Source organism: Dendrobates tinctorius, unplaced genomic scaffold (assembly GCF_039654945.1).
Source record: "Dendrobates tinctorius isolate UK_male_01 unplaced genomic scaffold, ASM3965494v1 ptg000293l, whole genome shotgun sequence".
Classification (NCBI taxonomy): domain Eukaryota; kingdom Metazoa; phylum Chordata; class Amphibia; order Anura; family Dendrobatidae; genus Dendrobates; species Dendrobates tinctorius.
In genome coordinates this window covers 26956223-26981193 of record NW_027361960.1, presented here as the reverse complement: position 1 = coordinate 26981193, position 24971 = coordinate 26956223, and the positions used below count along the sequence as shown (strand labels likewise).

Sequence of the window (24971 nt, the reverse complement as noted above, 5' to 3'; positions counted from 1 at the left end):
TACCTCTGGACATTTCTTTCGTCGCTGATCTCCCGCTGGCCAGCACGCATCGCTGCGTGTGACAGGCGGGAGACCAGCGCGTCCCTTAGATACCCGATGTGTACGTTAGTTACCAGCGTGCTGATGCAGGGAGCTGGTAACTAACGTACACATCGGGTAGCTAAGGGACGCACGTCCCTTGGATACCCGATGTGTACGTTAGTTACCAGCTCCCTGCATCAGCGCGCTGGTAACTAACTAATACAGCGACGCCTCGTGCTGGGCGTCGCTGTGCTGATCGCTGGTGAAGCTGTCTGTGTGACAGCTCACCAGCGATCACAAAACGACTTACCAGCGATCCTGACACGTTGATATTGTTGTCGGGATCGCTGGTAAGTCGCTATGTGTGACTCCAGCTTTAGGCCTGGAGAAACTGGCTGCTGTGATGAGCTTTAGTATCTTTTACTGCCAGTGTCTTGGTAACAATTTCTTTGTTGTCACAAACATATCGAACATTGATGGATAAATAATTCACTCTGTGACTTGTGCAGGCATCCATTTTAAGAAACATGAAGCGTCTTTTGAGAGTCTTTTTAAGATCTTTCTTTTACAGAGAGCACATAATAATCGCCTACAATATTAGCATTAGTTACCTTCCTTTGACAGAGATAAGCAGTAGTACTTTCAGGCTAAGTTCACACGTACCGGAACTCTCGCGGAAATTACCGCGAGAATTCCGGAATTCCATTCCGCGGGAAAATCGCATTTTAAATTCCCGCGATTTTCCCGCGGAAAAAAATTGCATTTTGCAAGCGTATTTAGCTTGCAAAATGCTAACGTTTTCCAAGCGATCTGTAGCATCGCTTGGAGAACTGATTGACAGATTGGTCACACTCGTCAAACATAGTCTTTGACGAGTGTGACCAACTTTTTACTACTGAGGCCGCCTATGCAGCAAAAAATTAAAAATGGTGTTATTCTTACCTTCCGACGTCTGCGCAGCGTTCCCAGTAATCCTTTGCTAAAATGCCCGCCATGACGTCCGTTCTCGCAGGATCGCGGTAATTCGCGATGATGTCGCGCGAATGACCGCGAGAACGGACGTCATCGCGGGCATTTTCGCAAAGGATTACTGGGAACGAGAGCGTGGAGAGAAGCGGGAAGGCTGCGCGGGACGCCGGAAGGTGAGAATAACAATATTTTTTTATTTTAAATTCTATTTTTTACAGGGATATGGTACCCAAAGCCCGGAGGACAGTCTCCTCTCCTCCGGACCGTGGGTACCATCAGCTAATGTTCTGCTTACTTTCCGCATGGTGTTCACAGCCACATGCGGGAAGTAAGCGGAACAATGCATTCCTATGGGTGCGGGATCGCCGCGATTCCGCAAAATTAATGAGCATGCTGCGGTTTTTACCGCGAAGCGATTCCGCCGCGGTAAAAACCGCAGTATTAGCACAGCATTGCGGAATCCCATAGGAATGCATGGGATGCTTATTTTTCGCAGCAAAATCGCGCGGTTAAAACCGCCGCGGAAACGCGAAAAAAACGCCACGTGTGAACTCAGTCTCACTGTGCAGGGCAGGCACCCCTCCTCTCTCTGGTGAAAACAGCAGACAACATGACAGAGGAGGGGAGATTTCCCCCTGCAGTCTGGAGCCGGTGCAGGACGGGAGCACTGCAGCATACAAGTGAGTTTTGATAGGTGCATGCCCCTGCTTCTAGGGGGGGCAGCTGCCCTTCGCTGGCCGTTTTTTGCAGTAAAATGCATTGACTCTGGGCATCCCAGCAAAGTCAATGGGTTTCAAGATATGACATTCAGACACATCGTTTTGTGAGGATCCGTTTTTGGGCTCAAAAACGGATCCTCGCAAAGAATGAGCATGTCAGTTTGTGCGGCGTTTTTCTAATCTGCTTTTGCTATTGAAAACATTATGTATGAGCTCAAAAACCTTTCAGGTGATATTGTTTTTTTAAAATGCTGATCTGTTTTTGCAGCTGAAAAATGTATCCTCAAAAAACGCAGCAAAAACGCTTTGTGTGAATGTAGCCTTATATCAGGAATAGAACAGCCATTTATAGGACATTTTTAATAACTTTCTCAAATTCCTATGAAAAAATATTCAGCACAATCTGCATTGAACTACTGTACCCAATTTATTATATATTTTAGGAGTCGGTCCATTTTATACCGACTCCACAGCCCTGCTGCGTACAACTGCAGTGTCCAACCTGCAGCGTCCAGCTGTTACAGCATAGTGGGTGGAATTTCAAGAAATAATATCTCCACTGCATGCACCGATGCCCGCGGCTCACCTGCAGAGACAGACATGGGGCGCTTCTTTCCAGACCGCAGCATGTCAATTTATGTAGCTGCGTAAATTACCCATTCACTACCGTTAGATGCGGTAAAACCGCATTATCATCCTAGTCACATGTGTATTATGTGCGGGAATGCAGCTTACTATGCATGCGTACTAATTTAAATAATTATGAATCTTGAGACACAGCCAGAAGTACACGACACAGGAAGTGGGGGAAAGCACAGAGATGGGTCCCCTCCTTTTTAATAATAAGAAAAAAAAAAAAGCATGGGGTCCCCCTATAGTTACCAGTCCCAGTAGTCTGCTTTACTCTGGCTGGTTATTTCAGGCTGGTAAGGCTCCAATATCCATGAACCTTACCAACCTGATAATACCATGCCGCAGCAGTCTGCTTACCTTGAATGGTTGGAGAAAATAGTGGGATCCCCTCCAAAAACAAAGCGTGGGCTCTATTTTTGTTAACCAGCCAAGGAAAAAGCAGACTGCTGCTACCTGGTATTCTCAGGCTGGCAAGGCCCATGGATTTTGGCCTTCACCAGCCTAAAAATAGCAGCCCGCATTCAAAGATGCGCCAATTGTGGCACTTGACCTGGCTATTCCTACTTGCCCTGCAGTGGATGCAAGTGGGGTAATATTTGTGGGGTTGATGTCACCTTTGTATTGTACGGTGACATCAAGCACACGGTTTAGTAATGGAGAAGACACCTATCCATTACTAATCCTATAGTTACATGGTAAGTAAAGGCACAGCCAGCATAAAGTCCTTTAATTAAAATAATGACACTGACTCCTTTAATAGATTTTGATTAAACCACACCTACTGCATCGCCTGTTCAACCGAAGCCCTAGATCTCCTGGAAGAGAAAATACATAAAAAAGCAACAGTATACCATACCTGTCCGCAGAGAGGATATACATCCTGTCCCATGACAAGTCCAGCTCTGTTACATCTGGATGTCTTTGACTGAACGGTGGCATTATGCCACCATCGAGCCTGACATACAGACACAGCAGAGCTTGAAGCTGATGACTGCTGATGACCTGAGATAGCTCGTTCCCCGGCGGTTATGTGCACTGCGAACTTCCGGCTGAATCATCAAGGTAAGATCTTATTTAAATTAGTACACATGCGTAGTAAGCTGCATTCCCACACTTAATACGCATGTGACTAATGCAGTTTTACAGCATCTAATGATAGTGAATGGGTAATTTATGCAGCGGAGACGGCGCGTCTCCGCTTATTGACATGCTGCGGTCTGGAAAGACGCGCCGCATGTCTGACTTAACAGGTTAGGGAAGCCAGAGGCGTCTCAGGATGCATAGTGGAGATGGGATTTCATGAAATCCCATCCACTATGCTGTAACATCTGGCCTCTGCGGAGGTACGGAGCCTCCAACCCGCAGCGTTTACTGACTGTGGGAACATACCCTTACAGGGCTGGCAAATGTTGAAACAAAAAAAAACCTTGCCTCATTGCGCACCATGCTCTTCTGTCCTTTTCTTTCTCCATCCATGCGCCACATTTCCGGCTAACTATGGGCCAGTACTTCCACCTGCATCCAGTACTTGGGGTATGTGCACACGTTGCGGGTTTGGCCCTGGGGATTCGCAACAGTTTTCCATGCGGTGTACAGTACTATGTAAACCTATGGAAAATCAAATCCGCTGTGCACATGCTGTGGAAAATTTCATTCAGATTTGCTGCTGATTATTTTCCGCAACATGTCAATTCTTTGTGTGGAATATGCATCGTTTTTACACCTCTTCCATTATAGGAATCCGTAGGTGTAAAAACGCATGCGAAATCCGCAGGAAATTGCACTAAATCCGCAGGTAAAACACAGGTCATTTTACTTGCGGATGTTGCTGATTCTGCGTGGAAAAATCCGCACAGCAATCCGCAACGTGTGCACATACCCTTAGAGGTTGCTGCATACGTTTTGATGTAAAGACCTTACAATACGCAGTGACCTCCGAAGACTGGAAGCAACCATTAGTCCTGGCCTATAGTGAAGAGGCTGGAGAGGAGCACATGACCGTGAAAAGAAGAGAACTGGGTGGAGAGATAAATAATGAGCTATGAGCACACGTACTTTTTTGCCCTGCGGATTTTTCCACGCAGAATTGAAGAAATCCGCAGGTCAAATGACCTATATTTTTCCTGCGGATTTCTTCCTGGTTTTTTTTCGGTTTTCTTGCGGTTTTTGTGCGGTTTTCCCCTGCGGATTTGGAGAATGGAGCAGGTGGAAAACCGCACAAAAGAAGTGACATGCTGCATATTTTGAACCACAAGAAAACCGTGCGGAAAAATCTGCAGCGTCTGCACAGCGGTTTTTTTTTCTAACATGCTACTGTACATCACAATGCGGATATGCAACGTTTCTGCGCCGTAAAATCCGCTGCAGATCCGCTGGATATCTGCATCGTGTGCACATGGCCTTAGTGGTTTGTTTAATGTTTGTAACCAGTGGCGTAACTTGAAGCTTGTGAGCCCCAATGCAAAATCTCCAACAGTGCGCCCAACAAATACATGTCCTTAAAGTGAACCACAATCGGCAGGATTGTGCTCCGTAAACTACAAACACATAAGGATGGTGCCGTTATACGGATTGAAATTGTACCTGAGTTGTGGTTGTTGTTTTTTTTTTTTTTTTTCCTTAACTGAATTTTTATTGAAATTTTTATAATACAATGCAAAATAATACAAAACAATATAATTAATACTAATAGACGGTAGGGAAGAAGGTGGGGTAAGGAAGGAGGAGAGGATTAGGAAGGGGAAGAACTGGGAACTACAAGGGAGATGGGGAAACTATTAAAAGTCCAACTGGTATACTTGCACTCTATAACCAATTTAATTTCAAACAAAATCAAATACTGCATGTATCATTAGGGATCATATGTCTACGGCTAGGTTCACATTTGCGTTGGGCAGAGCTGCGAAGGGCTGCGTAGTTCCTCCGTTAAGCCTCGCCCACTGCTGCACCTCTTCCATTCAGCTCCGCCTATGTCTGCATGCGTCCTACGTATCTATCTTTAACATTGGGTACACAGGCCATGCGGATGCCTCCGCATGCGTCGTTTTGATGCGCTGAATGCAGCCTGTTGCATTTTGTTGCGGCCGGCGCAGCATCAAAATGGCGCATGCGGAGGCATCCGCATACATTCGCATGGCCTGCGTACCCAAAGTTAAAGATAGGTACATAGGACACATGCAGACGTAGGAGGAGCTGAATGGAAGAGGTGTGGCAGTAGGCAGGGCTTAGAAGAACTACGCAGCCCTGCCCTACGCAAATGTGAACCTAGCCTAACGAGTATATTGAAGTTAGAGTCCGATGAAGTCCTTTAATAGTTGAGTTTGTCGAGGATGATGAAACTTTGCTTGTCTTAACCTAGAACAGGATAATCAATACATACATGTGTATATATACATACTGTACATCAAGGGGAGGGAGGAAAAAAACGTTATTCCAGAGGTGCCATCTCTTGGTATACGTTTTATATTTGTTCTCTCAAAGCAAGCAAGAATTCAAAAACTGAGTAGAAACTCTCTATAACATCTGAAATTTTGGGAATATCCTTCTGTTTCCACTTTGAAGCAATCAGTAATTTAGTGACCAATAAAATATGAATAATTATATGTCTAAATTGGAAAGGAATATCTTGAACACCAAGACATAACAGTGCAAGGTGCTTTGTAAGATTAACATTAAGTTTGGTGATTCTTGAAATGAGCTCAGACATTTCAATCCATAGAGATCTTATTACAGGACACTCCCAAAAAATGTGATGTAAATGGCCATGATGGCCACATTCCCTCCAGCAAAACCTTGATTGCGTTGTAAATACTTTGCACTTTTACTGGTGTGAAGTACCACCTAGATAATAATTTAAAATACACTTCATCTAGAAGAGCACAAGAAGTAGAGGAATAAGTGATCTTAAATGCTTTGACCCAACTACTGTATCTGTCTCAAAATGATTAAGAACTTTCTCCCAATTCAAGATATGTGCTTTCCTTTAAGAATTCAATATCTTCATTAAAGGATGCATAAAGCGCACTAGTCTTCCATTTATTGTTGTTTAATCTTTATTTGTAGTTTTCAGTTAATGATATTCTCTTGCTCTGGGGCTGCCTGTGGGCGAGGCTTTATGTGGTGCTCTGCTTACATATTTATCTGTATGGGCTTATGATAGATCACTGATCCCTCAGTGTTCTGTCCCCTATTTTACATACTGCATATACTATTGTGGGGTTACAAAAAAAAAATTCAACTTCATCAAAATGGCCGATGCCATTTTGCTGGAGAAAAAAATAAATTTGGCAACTAGTAGCTACTGCTCAGGCTCCGGCGTCATCTTGTTGACGATATATATTTTTTTATTTTACCTCACGATACTATAGCAATATACCATAAATGCATATATGTGCATTAGGTATGTATCATACTACAGCACAGGCGCCGCTGATGAAATTTTGATGAAGTTGAATTTTTTTTTTTGTAACCCCACTGTATGTAAAACAGGAGGCAGGTCACTGAAGGATCAGTTACCTATCATAAGTCCATAGTGATGCATACAATCAGAGCACCACATAAACCACACACACGCCGCCCCAAAGCACAAGAATCTAATTAACTGAAAACTGCAAATAAAGATTAAACAATAATCACAAGACGGATTTTACTGCAGCCACTCCCCCCGGTAAGCAGTAAGACGCATGGATAATAAGATGCACCACCATTTTATTAAAAAGTTCTTTTTCCCCACTTTTCTCCTCAAAATTTGGGGTGCGTCTTATAATCCGCAAAGTACAGTAAGTTCAAATCCCTAGCGAATCGAATATTGTGTGGGGGGGGGGGGGGGAGTATAAAAAAAAGTAAAAAAAAAAAAACAAATATGCTATAATGAAAAGAAACTGTAGACCTACGGTAGCTTATATAATGACCCAAACTTCACAACTTTCACAATTTTTATCCAATACATAAAAAAATTTAAACTCATGAAATATAATTCCAAAAATTGCTACATTGGTACATTCTGCATCCCCCAAAAATATGAAAAAAAAGTTGCATGTACTACAATGAGTTTCTGATGAGCTCTTGATGCTGTGTATTTTCACTGTTTCAAAAACGCAACGTTTTGCAGTTCTAGCAAAGTGGGTGGGATTTATAGACCTCTCATGGCCACTGTGCTTTGTTTTTACTCAGTGTAAATGTAACAGTGAATAATGGCGATCAAGCAAAAAAATAATACTAAAATAAATTCTCTATCCTCTGACATGATATACAGTACATGTCAGATGAGAGAGAAATGTTGTCCCCAAACTCAAGTAATGTGTGAGGTCCACTTTTTGGTGTTACCGCTTGCAACAGTGAGAAATTTGAGGCTTTGATTTTAGAGGTAAAATTAAATTTTGTTTTTTTTTGTTCATTTCACTTTGCATTAATTCCTGTGTAGCAACTGAAGAGTTTAAAAAAAAAAAAAAAATTCCCGTCCACCGTTTAGTATTTGAAGAGTGTTATTTTTAAAATTTTGGAGAGTTTCCAATATGTAGGCCTCTCAAAGTCCTCTTTCCCAGTGGGTCATGACACCTGCAAACCATAAGAGTGTGTGCACACGCTGCGGATTCTGCTGCTGATCCGCAGTGGATTTGGTCCTGCGGATTCGCAGCAGTTTCTGCTGCGGTATACAGTACCGTATAAGTCAGTGGAAAATGAAAGCCGCAGTGCACACGGTGCGGAATTTTCCACGCGGTTTCAAATCCGCAGCATGTCAATTCTTTGTGCGGATTCCACTGCGGTTTGGCACCTGCTCCATGGCAGGTGTCAAACCACAGGGGAAACCTGCAGGCTAAACCACAGAAAATCTGCAGATAAACCGCAGGTCTTTTGACCTGCGGTTTTACCTGCGGATTTACACAGCACAATCCGCAGCGTGTGCACACACCATAACAGTAAAATCTGCACTATAATATGGCCCTCTTTACCTTCTAGGTTTTGCACTGTGCCTCAAAAATAGTTCCCAATTAAATGTAAGGTAATGGAGCACTTAAGAGAAATTGTACAACAAATAGAGGTCCATTTTTTTTCCTCTTTAGCCCTTATAAAACAACATTTTTTCGGTAAAAGTGTAATTATTCTTCAATTCCCAAAGGTATACATTTCTGTGAGGCACATATGGTGTTAATACGATCACTGCACTCCTAGATGAATTCATTTAGGGAGTGTAGTTTGTAAAATGACATAACTTATAGGGGGTTTCTGTTGTTCTGACACCTCAGGGGCTCTGCCAGTGCGACATGGCACCCTCAAACCATTTCAGCAAAATGTGAACTCCAATATGGCACTTTTTACCTTTGCACTGTGCCTTAAAGGTAGTTTCTCCAGTCACCTTCCACGACAGCAGTATCGGAGGATATCCCCCACCCTAATGGGAGACAGGAAACACAAAAGAGGTTAAATACCCCTCCCTTTCCTGCAACCACCAGTGTTTTTCCTTCCCCTTTGGGGCATGAAGAGGTTCCGATCTGGAGCACCCTGCGACTCCCCAATCATGCCAGGCAGCTGAGGTCAGGGCTCTGCTCTCCTCCATGGGCTTCTCCCGTCTCCACGAATCATGCAACTTGGTAACTCTCCCACCCCTCCTGCGCTCCCTCGGGATGGGGGGGGTAAAGTGGGCCGGTGATGTACGGCTTGGGTCGGGCCAAACTTCCGGTTTACCTCCTGTGAGTTCCATGCTGGAACGCACGCGCGGCCGGCAGATGCTGGCGCTCTCCGGGATCAAGCGACAGACTTGGGGCGTACCTAGAAGTTCCCCTGTTGGACCTGGGGGAGGGGGAATATCAGCTGGGACCTCGGTTTATTTAAGTCCTGGTCGAGGGAGCCTCCAGGTAAGACACATTGTCTATGTTCCCCTGTGACTGGACAGACTGACCATGGATGGCGACAAACCCTCCCTACCTGCGTCTGCAGAGCCCAGCGTTCACCCTCCTGCCGTAAGTAGTGGGTGATGGTCCCTTGCTATCCAGATGTCATAACCTACAGTTTACTTAGTATACCTTCTCTCTCTTGTTAGGGAGAAAAGGTCCCTGCCCTTAAGAAGGATGTCACCCGGCCGCAAGTGTAGGATATGCACTTCCAGGCTTCCCATACAATAAAAAGCTTTGCCAGCCCTGCATGGATGAGGTGTTACGTACTGAACAGCCCTCTCTCTTGGATAGCATCAAAACCCTCATTAAACAGGAGGATCAATCCTCCATGGCTACCTTTTCCCAGGCCCCATTGCCACAACCCCTTCCTCCTAAGAAAAGGAAGATGGCACCTGTGGAATCCAACTCGGGCGAAATCCATACCTCGGGTTCGGAGGACATTTTGGAGAATGAGGGTTCCACTTCCACCCCCAAGTCCGGTAACAAAAAGTATTACTTTTCTTCCGAAGATATGGAAGAACGAATTAGCATGGTGAGAGGCACCATGGGGGCCGAGAAGAGGAAGTGACACTGTAAAGGATGAAGTGTTTGGGGGGGGCTAAAACCTAAAGATCAGGGTTTCCCGTACACGGAAATGTGCAAAACCTTATCCTACACTGTGACGAACAGCCCACGGCCGTTCGTCCACTTACGAGGCGACTAACGGGGGTCCCGCTGCCACCAAAACGCGACGGACAGCGGACCCTGTGTCATCACTATGTCACAGTCCCACCACTGACACGGGTGTATCAGCGGACGGAGGGACGAGACACACTGCCGGCACACGGCTATCACAGGCACAGTTGGGGCTTATCTTAGTTATCCCACCACTGGCACCATGTAACCAAAATATCCAGCAAGCTACTCTCGCTCTACAATTTGCCGCAGGGGGGGTTTAATTTGGATGCCCCGCCACTGCTATCAATCTTCCAAGTACTGCGGGGATTTATGTATATCTCACTTTCTCAGTTCCACTTTGGAACTCGCAGCTCTCCGGCGCCCCCCTTACCCTCAGGTCAGTCAGGGAACTGCACCTAGGATAATTAGTCGCCGGACGGGCTGTCTGTTGTGAACCGGCAATCAGGCTTCTGCAGTAAGGGAATTTTCAATGCTGTGGCCGCAGCCCCTCATTCAGCAATATAAGACCCTTCTAAACTGCCAGCAAGCCGCAATAGCCGTACACAACGCGCTGCCACCAGTCACGGTTACTTAATTCACAGTGTTAAATTAAGAGGGTCCGTGGCAAACCCCTTGAATTAGTAGCGATTATCTAGCAAAGGCGTATAGTTCGATTCTTAGAGCATGGAGACAGATCTAAATAATTATTTCATTTATTTTCCGAAAGAGGACAGTGCTTACAGATAAAAGTTGCTATAAAATTGAGACATAAAATATGTACATTAGACAAGTATAAAGCAAAGTGGATGAAAGAAGAAGGTACACTCACATTTAGTCAATTGTTGTTAGGCATCCCATGTGGCTTTAAGGGGGGTGGAGGCGGAGCTGCACGTCTCCACTCATCTGGGTTCTGTTCAGCACGAGGATTCGAGCTCTTCTGAGCTGGTTTGCCCAGGGAATGCCTTATAGACTTTCCTATGTGACATCACGGAGAGGTGCATTCTGGGTTGATCCCACCTCTCTTATCCAAGTTATGTTTTGGCTACAAAACTTAGATTAGCTATAACTTTATGGGAGAAGCTGGTATGGACTCATCAGTGGTATCATGTTTCCCAGCGTAATGAGCCTATCAAGAAAACATCAAACATCTATGCGATATGACCGTCCATTTGGGCGCAAATCCTATCTCATGTTCTGGACAGGGTAGAACTTCGAAAGATACGCGGTATCGAAGCTGGGACCGCTCAGGTTACAAAAATATGATTTCCATATCTCTACTTGGTACAGTTTTCGCAGGGCAGGCTCTTAAAGGGTTACTTCTAACCTTTATTTCAAACAAAGACCTTTTTCCTTTCCCGCACTTTTTTTCCCTCTTTCAGCTGAGGCTGAGAAGCCAAATGGGGTGACAGGAAATTGGTTTATGGCACTCGGGGGAAGGGAAGCTGCTGCAGTGTGCAATGTAACTGAGACACTGGCAGGCAGCTTCCCACAAAATGGAGGATTTGTTAGCACATTGCAACAGAAAACATATCTTGCAGACATTGTACATCACATACACGAATTGGGCTTCCCTGAAAAAGATCTTAGTGTTCCTTCGGTGGTAGTTTACCAAATGGGAGATTCCTAAAGTAGATGTGCAGGTGTCTAGGGTAGCCAAAAAGATGGCCCTTCCCTTTGAGGATTCTTCCCAGCTCAAAGATGCGATGGACCGGAAGATCGAGGCCGTCCCCAGATCTCTATTTCTATGGCTCCGCACCTTGGAAGATCACCTGACTCGGGGTACTTCTAGAGAGGAGATACTTGATTCTCTTCCGCTCCTCCAAATTGCAGCGGGGTTTTTGGCTGATGCCTCGGCTGAGTCCGTCCGGGTGGCGGCAATATCCGCAGTCTTTTCCAATTCATCTAGGAGAGCACTGTGGCGGAAGTCATGGGTGAGTGACTTTACCTCCAAATCTAAACTCTGCACTATTCCCTTTCAGGGTCACTATGTGTTCAGCCCAGCCGTTGACGATATCCTAGGCAAAGCTACGGATAAAAAGAAATCACTTCCCGAGCAGAAAAATTCTAGGAAACGTTTTTTTTCGTCCCCCTTGTGACCTGTCCTCCCAGAGGGAGTTCGAGAGGAAGGGCAAAACAGGGTGTTGGAGTTATCCCACGGGTGGCAAGGGCAAAGACATTCTTGTTCCCCACCCCCAACAAACCCCGGAACAAACAATGACTGCCCTCCGATCAGGGGTCGACTCTCACATTTCCTCGCCCAGTGGCAATCCATCTCCACAAACCAATGGGTTCTCTGTACCATACGGGACGGTCTGAGGTTAGAATTCGAGAGTCCTCCTCCTCATTGCCTGAGAATTATCTTCCTGCAATCTCCACATCTCCATGAATCCCTGCTATCAGATCTGCAGGGTCTACTTCAATCAGAGGTGATTTCTCGACTGCCACAACTGGAGATAACCAAAGGCCACTATTATCGTCTGTTTTTGATAGCAAAACCCTCGGGGAAACAAAGGGTTATCATAAATCTGAAATTCATGAACCAGGTGATCAGATTTCGATTCAAAATGGAATCAATGAGGTCAGCAATCCCGCTAATTGGACAGAACTGGATGATGGCTACAATAGATCTGAGGGATGCATATTATCATGTGCAGATCCATCCTGACCACAGGAAGTTCCTCAGATTCGCAGTTCCTAACGGACATCTGGTCAGCCATTTCAGTGCAATGTCCTGCCCTTCGGCATCTCATCAGCACCGAGGGTGTTTACCAAGATCATGGCGGAGGCAGTAATCTTCATCTGACGCCAGGGAGTTTGCATAATCCCATATCTAGACGACTTCCTTATCGCACCATCCATCCATCGGCTGAAAATTCCTAGGAGTTCTTTTGGATTCAGAGAAGAGAACTTCCTCCTTACCAAGGGATCGTCAGCTCAACCTCGTCTAGAAGATCTCCAGGTTCAGGGACCCGAGGTCCCCAACCTTTAGGAATTTGATGTCTGTCCTAGGATCTCTGACTGCGTGCATCCTGGCGGTCTCTTGGGCTCAAGCTCATACACGTGTCCTACAGTCCCATATTGTTATTTGTGATAGTGGAAACATTTTTTTCTATATGACTTGCGTTTATTTGTGAAAATATTGGAAATTTGGAGAAAATTACGCAATTTTCAAACTTAATTTTTATGCTTAGAGAATTATGCACACGAAACAGTTGATAGATAACATTTTCCCACTTGTGTACTTTACATCAGCACAATTTTTTGAAGCATAATTTTTTTCATTGTTAGGAATAGGTTAAAAGTTGACAAGCGATTTCTCATTTGCAGCAAAATTAACAAAACATCGTATTTAAAGTGATTTTGAGGGGTCTATATGACAGAAAATACCCCAAAGTGACACCATACTAAAAACCGCACCCCTCCAGATGCTTAAAACCACATTCAAGATGTTTATTAACCCTTCAGGTGCTTCAAAAGAATTAATGGAATGTGCGAGTAAATGAAAAATCACCTTTTTTTCACACAAATTTTACTTTGGACCCCAATTTTTCTTATTTTCGCGAGGGTAACAGGAGAAAATTGACCCCAAAACTTGTGCAATTTCTCCTGAGATCACTGATGGTCGAAAGCTACTTTTGAGGCACACTGCAAAGCTCAAAAGGGAAGAAGTGCCATATTGGAGTTCACATTTTGCTGGACTGGATTGAGGGTGCCATGTGACATTGCCAGAACTCCTGAGGTGTCAGAACAGCAGACCCCCCCATAAGTGACCCCATTTTACAAACTACACCTCTCAATGATCATAATGACAAGCCAGATGTATGTCAGAATTTTATACCATTGGGCAGTGTAGAAAAAGTAATTTTTTTTTCACCAAAATTTTGTTTTAGCTCCATATTTTACATTTTCACACTGGGAAATTAGTTAAAATGGCATCAAAATTTGTTCCACAATTTCTGCTGAATGTACGAATAACCCATGTGTGTCTGTACATTACTGCTTAACCAATCGGCGAGACTCTGGAGGGACCGAGCACTATTTGCTTCTTGGAGTGCAGTTTTTCCTAGAATAGTTTGTGGACTCCATATACAGAGTCCCCAAGTGCTAGGAAAGCAGAATCCTCCTCAAGTGACCCCATTTTGGGAATTTATCTACAGGTGTGTTGACTATTTTGACTCCATGGTGGTTTCCCAAAACAAGCAGCAGTGGATGTCGCTGAGTGAAAATTGCAAACTGCTGTTGTAGTGCTCAGTACGTTGTAATACCCAGCAAATGCTCCTGGAGACATGCACCCGTAATTTAGGCAGGCTCTCATCACTATAGAAGTGCCAAACGTGAATGCTAAATGTAGTTTAGACACACTGGGGCTCAGAAGGGAGCGGGACGATTTGGGAGTGCAGAATTTGCTGAATTTTTTTTTTTTTAGTGGACGAGAAGCTATTTCGCTTTTCCAGAGCCTTTTGTACTACCAGTAACGTGGAATCCCTCTATATTTCCATCAATTCTCAAAAAGCCCCGTCACTATATTCACAGCTTCTGATAGCTTCTGCTTCCAGCTCCCCCGTGGCTCTTCCTGTGTCTATGCCGACACCCTCCTCCTGCGAGGGTACGCAGCAGCAGCTGCTCATTCAGGCAGTCCATCGTAGCTTCAGGACCTTCCATGATGTGACCAATAGGACCTGCGGTCATGTGACTCCCAGTGTGCACTGTGAGTCACATGACCGCAGGTCCTATTGGTCACGTGACGGAAGGTCCTGAAGCTACAATAAACTGCATGAATGAGCAGCTGCTGCCGTGCGCCCTCGCAGGAGAAGGATGTCAGCACAGACACAGGAAGAGCCACTGGGGAGCTGAGAGCACGGAGCCATCATCGGAAGGTGAGTTAAGTGTTTGTTATTTTACCATGTGCTTGCCAGCCAGGGGGAATATAGGGATGGGGGGGCCGTTTGCATACCAGCGGGGGCGATATAGCGACGGGGGCCCGTGTGCATGCCAGCAGGGGGGAATATAGGAATGGGGGATCCGTGTCCATGCCAGCAGGTGGGAATATAGGGACGGGGGGGCCCGTGTGCTTGCCAGCAGGGGGGAATATAGGGATGGGGGGAATATAGGGACGGGGGATCCGTGTGCATGCCAGCAGGTGGGAAATATAGGGACGGGGGGGCCCGTGCGCATGCCAGCAGGGGGGAATATAGGGTACGGGGGGCCTGTGTGCATGCCAGCAGGGGGGAATATAGGGACGGGGGGGCCGTGTGCATGCCAGCAGGGGGGAATATAGGGACGGGGGGCCCGTGTGCATGCCGTTAGTGGGGAATATAGGGACGGGGGAGCCCATGTGCATGCCAGCAGGGAGGAATATAGGGACGGGGGGGCCGTGTGCATGCCAGCAGGGGGAATATAGGGACGGGGGGCCATGTGAATGCCAGCAAGGGGGAATATAGGGACGGGGGGCCATGTGAATGCCAGCAAGGGGGAATATAGGAACGGAGGGCAGCGTGCATGCCAGCAGGGGGCATATAGAGAGAGGGGGGCGGCCCTGTGCATGCCAGCAAGGGGGCATATAGAGAGGTGGGGGCCATGTGAGTGCCAGCGGGGGGGCATATAGTGACTGGGGGGCTATATCCAGGATGGGATGGGGGGGCTATATGCCAGCACAAGGGGGCAATGTGCCAGGATGGGGGTTATATAGATACCAGGATGAGGGACATATATATGATATGAAAGACGGACACTGGCATTATAAGACACCTCCATTTAACATAAGAAATTTTTTTTCTCTTTTTCTTCACCAAATTTGGGGGTGCGTCTTATGATTAGATGCGTCTTATAAGCGACCACACGTGGTCAAAATTGTTGGTACCCCTTGTTTAATGACAGAAATAACTTGAATTTGACAAAAGTAATAATAAAATCTCATTGACAGTTACAGTGATTGCCTCAAAAGGTTGTGCAACAAAATATTAAGTTAAGGGTACCATCATTTCTGTCCAGGACTATTTCATTTTTTTTTTTTTTTTTTTTTTTAAAAGGGAATCTGCCACCCTTTTTTTCGTCTTGCAGCTGCCTGCATAGACATCGGGGGCTTATCTACAGCATTCTGTAATTCTGTAGATAAGCCTCCGATGTAACCTGAAAGATGAGAAAAACACGTTATATTATACTCACTGGGGTGGGCGGTCCGGTGGGCGTTGCGGTCCGGTCCGACTCCTCCCTTCATGCGATGACGTCCTCTTCTCCCGTCCTGTAATGGCTGTGGCGCAAGCGCACTGCTTTGCCCTGTTGAGAGCAGAGTCCTGTAGTGCGCAGGCGTCTGGAGAAGGCCTGCACACTGCAGAATTCTGCTCTGCCCTCAACAGGGCAAAGCAGTGCGCTTCCGCCGCAGCCATTACAGGACGGGAGAAGAGGACGTCATCGCATGAAGAAGGGAGGCGTCGTACCGGACCGCAACGCCCACCCCGCTGAGTATAATATAACGTGTTTTTCTTATCTTTCAGGTTACATCGGAGGCTTATCTACAGCATTACAGAATGCTGTAGATAAGTCCCCGATGTCTATGCTGGCAGCTGCAAGCCGAAAAAAAAGGTGACCGATTCCCTTTAAATTCTGTGGAAGCATGGTTGAAAAGCAATGTCTGACTTTGCATTGGTTCATTTTCATAGATTTTTTTATTTATTACTTTTCTCAGATTCAAGTTATTTCTGTGACCATTGTGGGTTTTTCTGTCATTAAACAAGGGGTACCAACAATTTTGACCACGCGTGTACATATATATATAATATGTGTGTGTATGCACACATGCACTCACGCATACATACATACATACATACACTACCGTTCAAAAGTTTAGGGTCACTTAGAAATTTCCTTATTTTTGAAAGAAAAGCTCAGATTTTTCCAATGAAGCTAACATTAAATGATTCAGAAATACAACCTATACGTTGTTAAAGTGGTAAATGACTATTCTAGCTACAAATGTCTGGTTTGTAATGCAATATCTTAATAGGTGTATAGACGCCCATTTCCAACAACCATCACTCCAGTGTTCTTATGGTACTTTGTGTTTGCTAACTGTGTACGAAAGCTAATAAATGGTTAGAATACCCTTGAAAACCCTTGTGCAAGTATGTTAGCACAGCTGAAAACAGTTTGGCTGATTAAAGACGCTATAAACCTGACCTTCCTTTGAGCTAGTTGAGAATCTGGAGCATTACATTTGTTGGTTACATTAAAATCTCAAATTGGCCAGAAAAAAAGAACTTTCATGTGAAACGCGACAGTCTATTCTTGTTCTTAGAAATGAAGGCTATTCCATGCAAGAAATTGCCAAGAAACTGAAGATTTCCTACAACGGTGTGTACTACTCCCTTCAGAGGAGAGCACAAACAGGCTCTAACCAGAGTAGAAAGAGAAGTGGGAGGCCCCACTGCACAACTGAGCAACAAGACAAGTATTAGAGTATGTAGTTTGAAAAATTGACACCTCACAGGTCCTCAACTGGCAGCTTCATTAAATAGTACACGCAAAATGCCAGTGAAAACTTCTACAGTGAAGAGGCGACTCCGGGATGCTGGCCTCCAGGGCAGAGTGGCAAAGAAAAAGCCATATCTGAAACTGGCTAATAAAAGAAAAGATTAATATGGGCTAAAGAACACAGACATTGGACAGAGGAAGATTGGAAAAAAGTGTTATGGACAGAAGAATCCAAATTTTATGGAGTTTCGATCACACAGAAGAACATTTGTGAGACGCAGAACAATTAAAAAGATACTGGAAGAGTGCCTGATGCCATCTGTCAAGCATGGTGGAGGTAATGTGATGGTCTGGGGTTGCTTTGGTGCTGGTAAAGTGGGATATTTGTACAAGGTAAAAGGGATTTTAAATAAGGAAGGCTATCACTCCATTTTGCAATGCCATGCCATACCCTGTGGACTGTGCTTGATTGGAGCCAATTTCATCCTACAACAGGACAATGGCCCAAAGCACACCTCCAAATTATGCAAAAACTATTTAGGGAAGAAGCAGGCAGCTGGTATTCTATCTGTAATGGAGTGGCCAGTGCAGTCACCAGCTCTCAACCCCATTGAGCTGTTGTGGGAGCAGCTTGACCGTATGGTACGCAAAAAGTGCCCATCAAGCCAAACCAACTTGTGGGAGGGGCTTCTGGAAGCTTGGGGTGAAATTTCTCCAGATTACCTCAGCAAATTAACTGCTAGAATGCCAAAGGTCTGCAATGCTGTAATTGCTGCAAAGGAAGTATTCTTTGACGAAAGCCAAGTTTGAAGGAGAAAATTATTATTTCAAATAAAAATCTTTTTTTTTCGAACCTTGTCAATGTCTGGACTAGATTTTAAATTCATTTGGTAACTAATTTGATTAATAAAAGTATGAGTTTTCGTGGAAAACATAAAATTGTTTGGGTGACTCTCAAACTTTTGAATGGTAGTGTACATACATATAAAGGTGTAATTACCAATGGTCACGTGTTTCAAATTCATCGTGATGTCCTTCCAGATGACTGCACCCAGGAACCTGGAGGATGCATGCAAGCGGAGATAACGACATGAAATGATGCCATTTTTTGTTACGTGCACTGTCCGATCCGCCAGGAGCTGTGATCGTCACTCCAGTATCAGAGAGGGAAGAGCGCACGCATGAAATACATCTGGTCAATTATAGGTAAAAGGCACACCAAAGAGTAATATGAGTAACTAGGAAAATATGGAGGTGAGTAGTTAATGTGAAGAATGATAAAGATGGAGTAAGAATAGAATATAAATTGTGAATAATAATGATATAAGATCACTAAATGGGGTGAAAACAGAAGACGTGAAAGTGATAAAGGAGATGTTGTTTCTGATGTTAGCTAGGTTTTCTCAGATAATGTGAACTTCTGTTAGTTTCCATCTTTCCAGCACACATCTCCGCAATGTGAATGAGAATCCTGAATGCTGTTCACATGATCAGTTTTTTCATTCCAGGATTTGTGCTGCTTTTAAATTCGCAGCATGTCACTTCTTTGTGCATTATTGCTGTGTTTTTCACCCATTGACTTCAATTGAGTCTGTCAAATACACAGCAAAAAATGCAGGTCTAAAAATGTTTGCGGATTTGCTGAGTTTTTGCTTATGTTTTTACGGACTTTTTGGGTGTTTCCCACTCTGTCAACTGTGTGACAGCGCGAGAAATACTGGTGGCTCTGATCGTCGGTAAGATCGTTACCGCCGGTGAAAGCACTGTGGGGTCATGCTCTCTGATGTTGGATCTGGGGAAACGTCCGCAAACAGGTACATTTGGTTTCATCCTCGGCACTTTTAAGAATTTGATTTGGTTTATACAACTCTTTCCATAATGTATTCTGGCACCTCGCTCCATTGCTGTTTCCATCTCTGAGAATATAGGTATAGAATGTAGCAAAGGTGTATAGTGGATTCTGACATAACATCATTTAGTATTTTTCTATACTTATCTCATTAGAGATTTATGTATTGGTTGTTACTTCTGTCCTTCAGCCCGTATACACAGTTATATTATTTTGTGAGAGCATGTGGTAGATTCCAGATTTCCCACTAAACCACGGCATGGGGGGTTATTGTACTGTCATTTTTTTATCATACCCCATTTACAAGTATATTTTCTCACATTTTGAGCTCTTTATATTATTGACTATTTCAGAGTCCTCTATTAGGCATTTTTGCTTTTTAGTGATATTTTTTGTGTGTTCCAATAAAATATTGTTTTTGTTTTTTAATTTATAGATCTCTTCATTACTCAGCTGTATTTACTTCATGGCTTGTGCTGCCTGTTGTTGTATACAGCTCCATCAGCCAAAAAATAAAAAAGTTATAGCACTCAGAATAAAGCAATGCAAAAATAATTTGTTTTCTATAAAAATAGTTTTATGTTTTGGCACTTTTACAAAATAAAAAAAATATATATATATCATTGTATTCGTACTGACTCTTAAAAATAAAGCTGCCTTATCAATTTTGCCATATGCGGAACAGCATAAAAAAAAAATAAGTTCCTGAAAATAAGTCGTCACTTGACTCTGTCAGCCGAAATATGAAAAATTATAGTGCTCAAAATATGGCGGCCCACAAATTAGTTTTTGAAAAAAAGAAAGCGTTTTTATGTGTGTAACAGCAGCCAAAAATATTATATAAATCTGGTATCGCTGTAATCGCACCAAACTGAAGAATAAAGTGGTATAATCACTTATACCAAATAAGGAATGGTGTAAAAAAATAAATAAAAGCAATTCTTCACTTGCTGTTTGGAAGGCAGAATGAACAAATCGCAGTAAGGCTCGGCTCACATTTACCATGCGCTCTACGCTGAGCGCTTACATCGGGGTTTCCATGTAAATATCTGAAATACGTGATTCAGATGGAATCCCCGGCAGAAGATTCCCTATAATGAGGCAGAGGGCGGCACTGGGCGCTGTCTGACCTGTGATCCGGCGGTGTCCGTCTTTTATTGGGAGTGCATAATAGTGCCGTTGGCCACAGTATTGTTCACCTCTAAAAATAAAAAAAAAAAAGGACACTGCTGAACAGAGACCAGATGGAGTCCAAAGTAACACTGCTGCCTTATAGTGAGTGGATCCCTCGGGGGTTTCATCTGAATTGCATCTCTCAAATTTATATGGAAATCCCAAAGTAAGTGCATAGCATAAAACGCCAGAAAAATTAGATCCAAAATGTTATGTAAAATGTTCCCAATAAAAGCTTCATCTCAGTCTACAAAAAGTACAAAGTCTCTGGAAAAGCAAAATTGCCCTTGCACCCAAAAGAAATTCAACAAACTCTGTGCTCCTAAATTCAAATGAGCCCTTCCTTTCTGCGCCCCACAATGTGTCTAAATTACATTTAGCATCCACATGTTTGACAGTTGTTTCTGTAGCGATGAGAGCCCCCCTAATTTACAGGTGCATGAGCTGGGCACATTGTATGGGAACTACAATGCCAGTTTGAAATTTTCACTCAGCAACATCCATTGCTGGATGTTTCTAGCAAACACCCTTGGGGTTAAAATCGTCACTACAACTGTAGATAAATTCCGAAAGGGGTGTAATTTTCAAAATGGGGTCACTTGAGGGGGGATTCTGCTTTTCTTGCACTTGGTTGCTCTTTATATGGAGTCCGCCAACTATTATAGAAAATTCTGCGCTCGGTGATGCCTCTTGTATAACAGTACTGCTTAACCATACGGCGAGACTCATGAGGAACGTATTGCTATTTGCAAATAGCGCTCCTTCACTCCTGAGTCTCGCCTTATGGCTAAGCAGTACTGTACAACCACATATGGGGAAATTCTACATTCAGCAGAAATTGTGAGACACATTTTGGTGCCATTTTTTTTACCCATTTTCCAGTGTGAAAATGTCATATCTGGGGGTTCTGCTGTTCTGGCACCTCAGGGGCTCTGCCATTGTGTCATGGCATGCTCAAACCAATAAGATCACAGCTTAATATTGTAAACTTTTGTGAAACACCTTGGGGTTCAAGTTCCTCCCCCGACATCTAGATCAGTTCCCTGAGGGGTCTAGTTTCTAAAATGGTGTCACTTGTGTGGGATGGGTTCCACTGTTTAGGAACATCAGGGGCTCCTCTAAACGCAACATGGCGTCCGCAAATTATTCCACCAAATTTTACATTCAAAAAGTCAAATGGCTCTCCTTCCCTTCCGAGCCCTGCAGTGTGCGCAAACAGTGGTTTTCCCCCGCATTTGGGGTATCGGTATGCTCAGGAGAAACTGCGCAACAAATTTTGTGGTCCATTTTTTCCTGTTACCCTTACGAAAATAAAAAAAATTGTCTAAAGTAAAATTTTTGTGACAAAAAGTTAAATGTTCATTTTTAACTGCCACATTCCAAAAATTCCTATGAAGCACCTGAAGGGTTAATAAACTTCTTGAATGTGATTTTTTTTTTTTTTTTTTTTTTTTTTCTGAGTACCTTGAGGGGTTCAGTTTTTAGACTGGTGTCACTTTTGGGTATTTTGTGTCATATAGGCCCCTCAAAGTCACGTCAAATGTGATGTAGGCCCTAAAAAAATGGTTTTGTAAATGTTGTTGTAAAAATGATAAATCGTTGGTCAACTTTTAAACCTTATAACTTCCTAACAAAACAACATTATATTTAAAAAATTATCTGATGTAAAGGAGACATGTGGGAAATGTTATTTCTTAATTATTTTGTTTGATATAACTCTGATTTAAAGGCATAAAAAAAGTGTTTGAAAATTGCAACATTTTCACAATTTTTGCTAAATTTATATTTTTTTCACAAATAAACGCAAGCCCATATCGAACAAATTTTACAACCATCCTGAAGTACAATATGTCACGAAAAAACATCAGAATCAGTGGGATCCGTTGAAGCGTTCCAGAGTTATAACCTCATAAATTGACACTGGTCAGAATTGTAAAAATTGGCCCGGTCATTAACGTGCAAACAGCCTTAGGTGGTAAAGGGGTTAAACACAAACACGTGAATGAGACCTTATACAGTGTAGCTAGTCTGCTGTGTTTGGTCAGGAGTAGAGTTGAGCGATACCGTCCGATACTTCAAAGTATCGTATCGGATGGTATCGGCCGATCTTTAAAAAAAGTATCGGTATCGCCGATTCCGATACCGGAAGTCCCATTCAAGTCTATGGGACTTCCGGTATCGGAATAAGAAAAACCCTTTCCTGCCCTTGTACAGCCTCTCTGGGGTCTGTACGGGCCTTTCGGGGGGCTGTGCCGGCCTGCCAGGGGGTCTGTGCAGGCTCCGGTGGTCTGTGCCGGCCTGCCGGGGGGCTGTGCAGGCTCCGGTGGGCTGTGCCGGCCTGCCGGTGGGCTGTGCCGGCCTGCCGGGGGGCTGTGCCGGCCTGCCGGGGGGCTGTGCAGGCTCCGGGGGGCTGTGCCGGCCTGCCGGGGGGCTGTGCAGGCTTCGGGGGTCTGTGCAGGCATCGTCCGATGGGACTACAAGTCCCATCGGGCGATGCCTGCTACCATGACAGTGATTGACACATTAGCCAATGATGGGACAGTAGTAGTCCCATCATCCGGCTAATGTGTTAAATGTAAAAAAAAAAAAAAAAAAATTACATGCTACATACATACAACATGCATACTACATACATGCTACATTCATACTACATACTACATACATGCTACATTCATACTACATAAATACTACATGCAACATACATACTACATACATACTACATATATACTACATGCATGCTACATACATACTACATGCTACATACTACATACATACTACATGCATGCTACATACATACTACATGCTACATACATACTACATATATACTACATGCATGCTACATACATACTACATGCTACATACTACATACATACTACATGCATGCTACATACATACTACATGCTACATACATACTACATATATACTACATGCATGCTACATACATACTACATGCTACATACATACCACATATATACTACATGCATGCTACATACATACTACATGCTACATACATACCACATACATACTACATGCATGCTACATGCTACATACATACTACATATATACTACATGCATGCTACATACATACTACATATATACTACATGCATGCTACATACATACTGCATGCTACATGCATGCTACATACATACTACATACATACTACATACATACCACATATATACTACATGCATGCTACATACATACTACATGCTACATACATACCACATACATACTACATGCATGCTACATGCTACATACATACTACATATATACTACATGCATGCTACATACATACTACATACATACTACATGCATGCTACATACATACTGCATGCTACATGCATGCTACATACATACTACATACATACCACATATATACTACATACATACAATACATTCATACAATACATACATAGACATACAGTACATATAACATAGAGTAACATACTTACCAATACTTGTCACATTGTTCCCCGAAGCCATTGTCGTCTACGGAATAAATATTAACATAACAAACCACAAAAATACTCACCCACGATCCGAAGCAGTCCACGAGTGTGTCCCACGACGATCTTGGGTAGAGAACTGCAGCATCAGATGATGCTGCCGTTCTCTACGGGCTGCAGGAATCCAATGACGGAAGGTAGGTATCCTTCCGCACTGTATTCCTCCGCCACTTAAAAAAAAAAAAAAGTCCCTAGTCTCACTTTATGCCATTGCTGTGTGGGAATTTCCCACGCAGCAATGGCATAAAGTGAGACTAGGGACTTTTTTTTTTTTAAGTGGCGGAGGAATACAGTGCGGAAGGATACCTACCTTCCGTCATTGGATTCCTGCAGCCCGTAGAGAACGGCAGCATCATCTGATGCTGCCGTTCTCTACCCAAGATCGTCGTGGGACACACTCGTGGACTGCTTCGGATCGTGGGTGAGTATTTTTGTGGTTTGTTATGTTAATATTTATTCCGTAGACGACAATGGCTTCGGGGAACAATGTGACAAGTATTGGTAAGTATGTTACTCTATGTTATATGTACTGTATGTCTATGTATGTATTGTATGAATGTATTGTATGTATGTAGTATATATGTGGTATGTATGTAGTATGTATGTAGCATGCATGTAGCATGCAGTATGTAGCATGCATGTAGTATATATGTAGTATATATGTAGTATGTATGTAGCATGCAGTATGTATGTAGTATGTATGTAGCATGCAGTATGTATGTAGCATGCATGTAGTATATATGTAGTATGTATGTAGCATGTAGTATGTATGTAGCATGCATGTAGTATGTATGTAGTATTTTTTTTTTTTTTTTTAACATTTAACACATTAGCCGGATGATGGGACTACTACTGTCCCATCATTGGCTAATGTGTCAATCACTGTCATGGTAGCAGGCATCGCCCGATGGGACTTGTAGTCCCATCGGACGATGCCTGCACAGACCACCGGCAGGCCGGCACAGCCCCCCGGCAGGCCGGCACAGCCCCCCGGAGCCTGCACAGCCCCCCGGCAGGCCGGCACAGCCCCCCGGCAGGCCGGCACAGCCCCCCGGCAGGCCGGCACAGCCCCCCCGGAGC

The 24971-nt window shown here is 43.9% G+C and overlaps 1 protein-coding gene across 4 annotated transcripts in view; it reads left to right on the top strand.

The window, feature by feature from the left end:
• The window catches only part of LOC141072935 (uncharacterized), a 97606-nt gene that overhangs the window by 14163 nt on the left and 58472 nt on the right, over positions 1-24971 (top strand). For 3 of the 4 annotated variants that reach the window (XM_073560212.1, XM_073560209.1, XM_073560210.1), the window contains exon 2: positions 18404-18616. The exons of the other annotated variant lie outside the window; for it this stretch is intronic. In XM_073560212.1, coding sequence (XP_073416313.1) covers positions 18611-18616 — 6 coding nt within the window. In that variant the 5' untranslated portion in view covers positions 18404-18610. The remainder of the gene's footprint in view (positions 1-18403; positions 18617-24971) is intronic. 4 annotated transcript variants of the gene reach the window in all.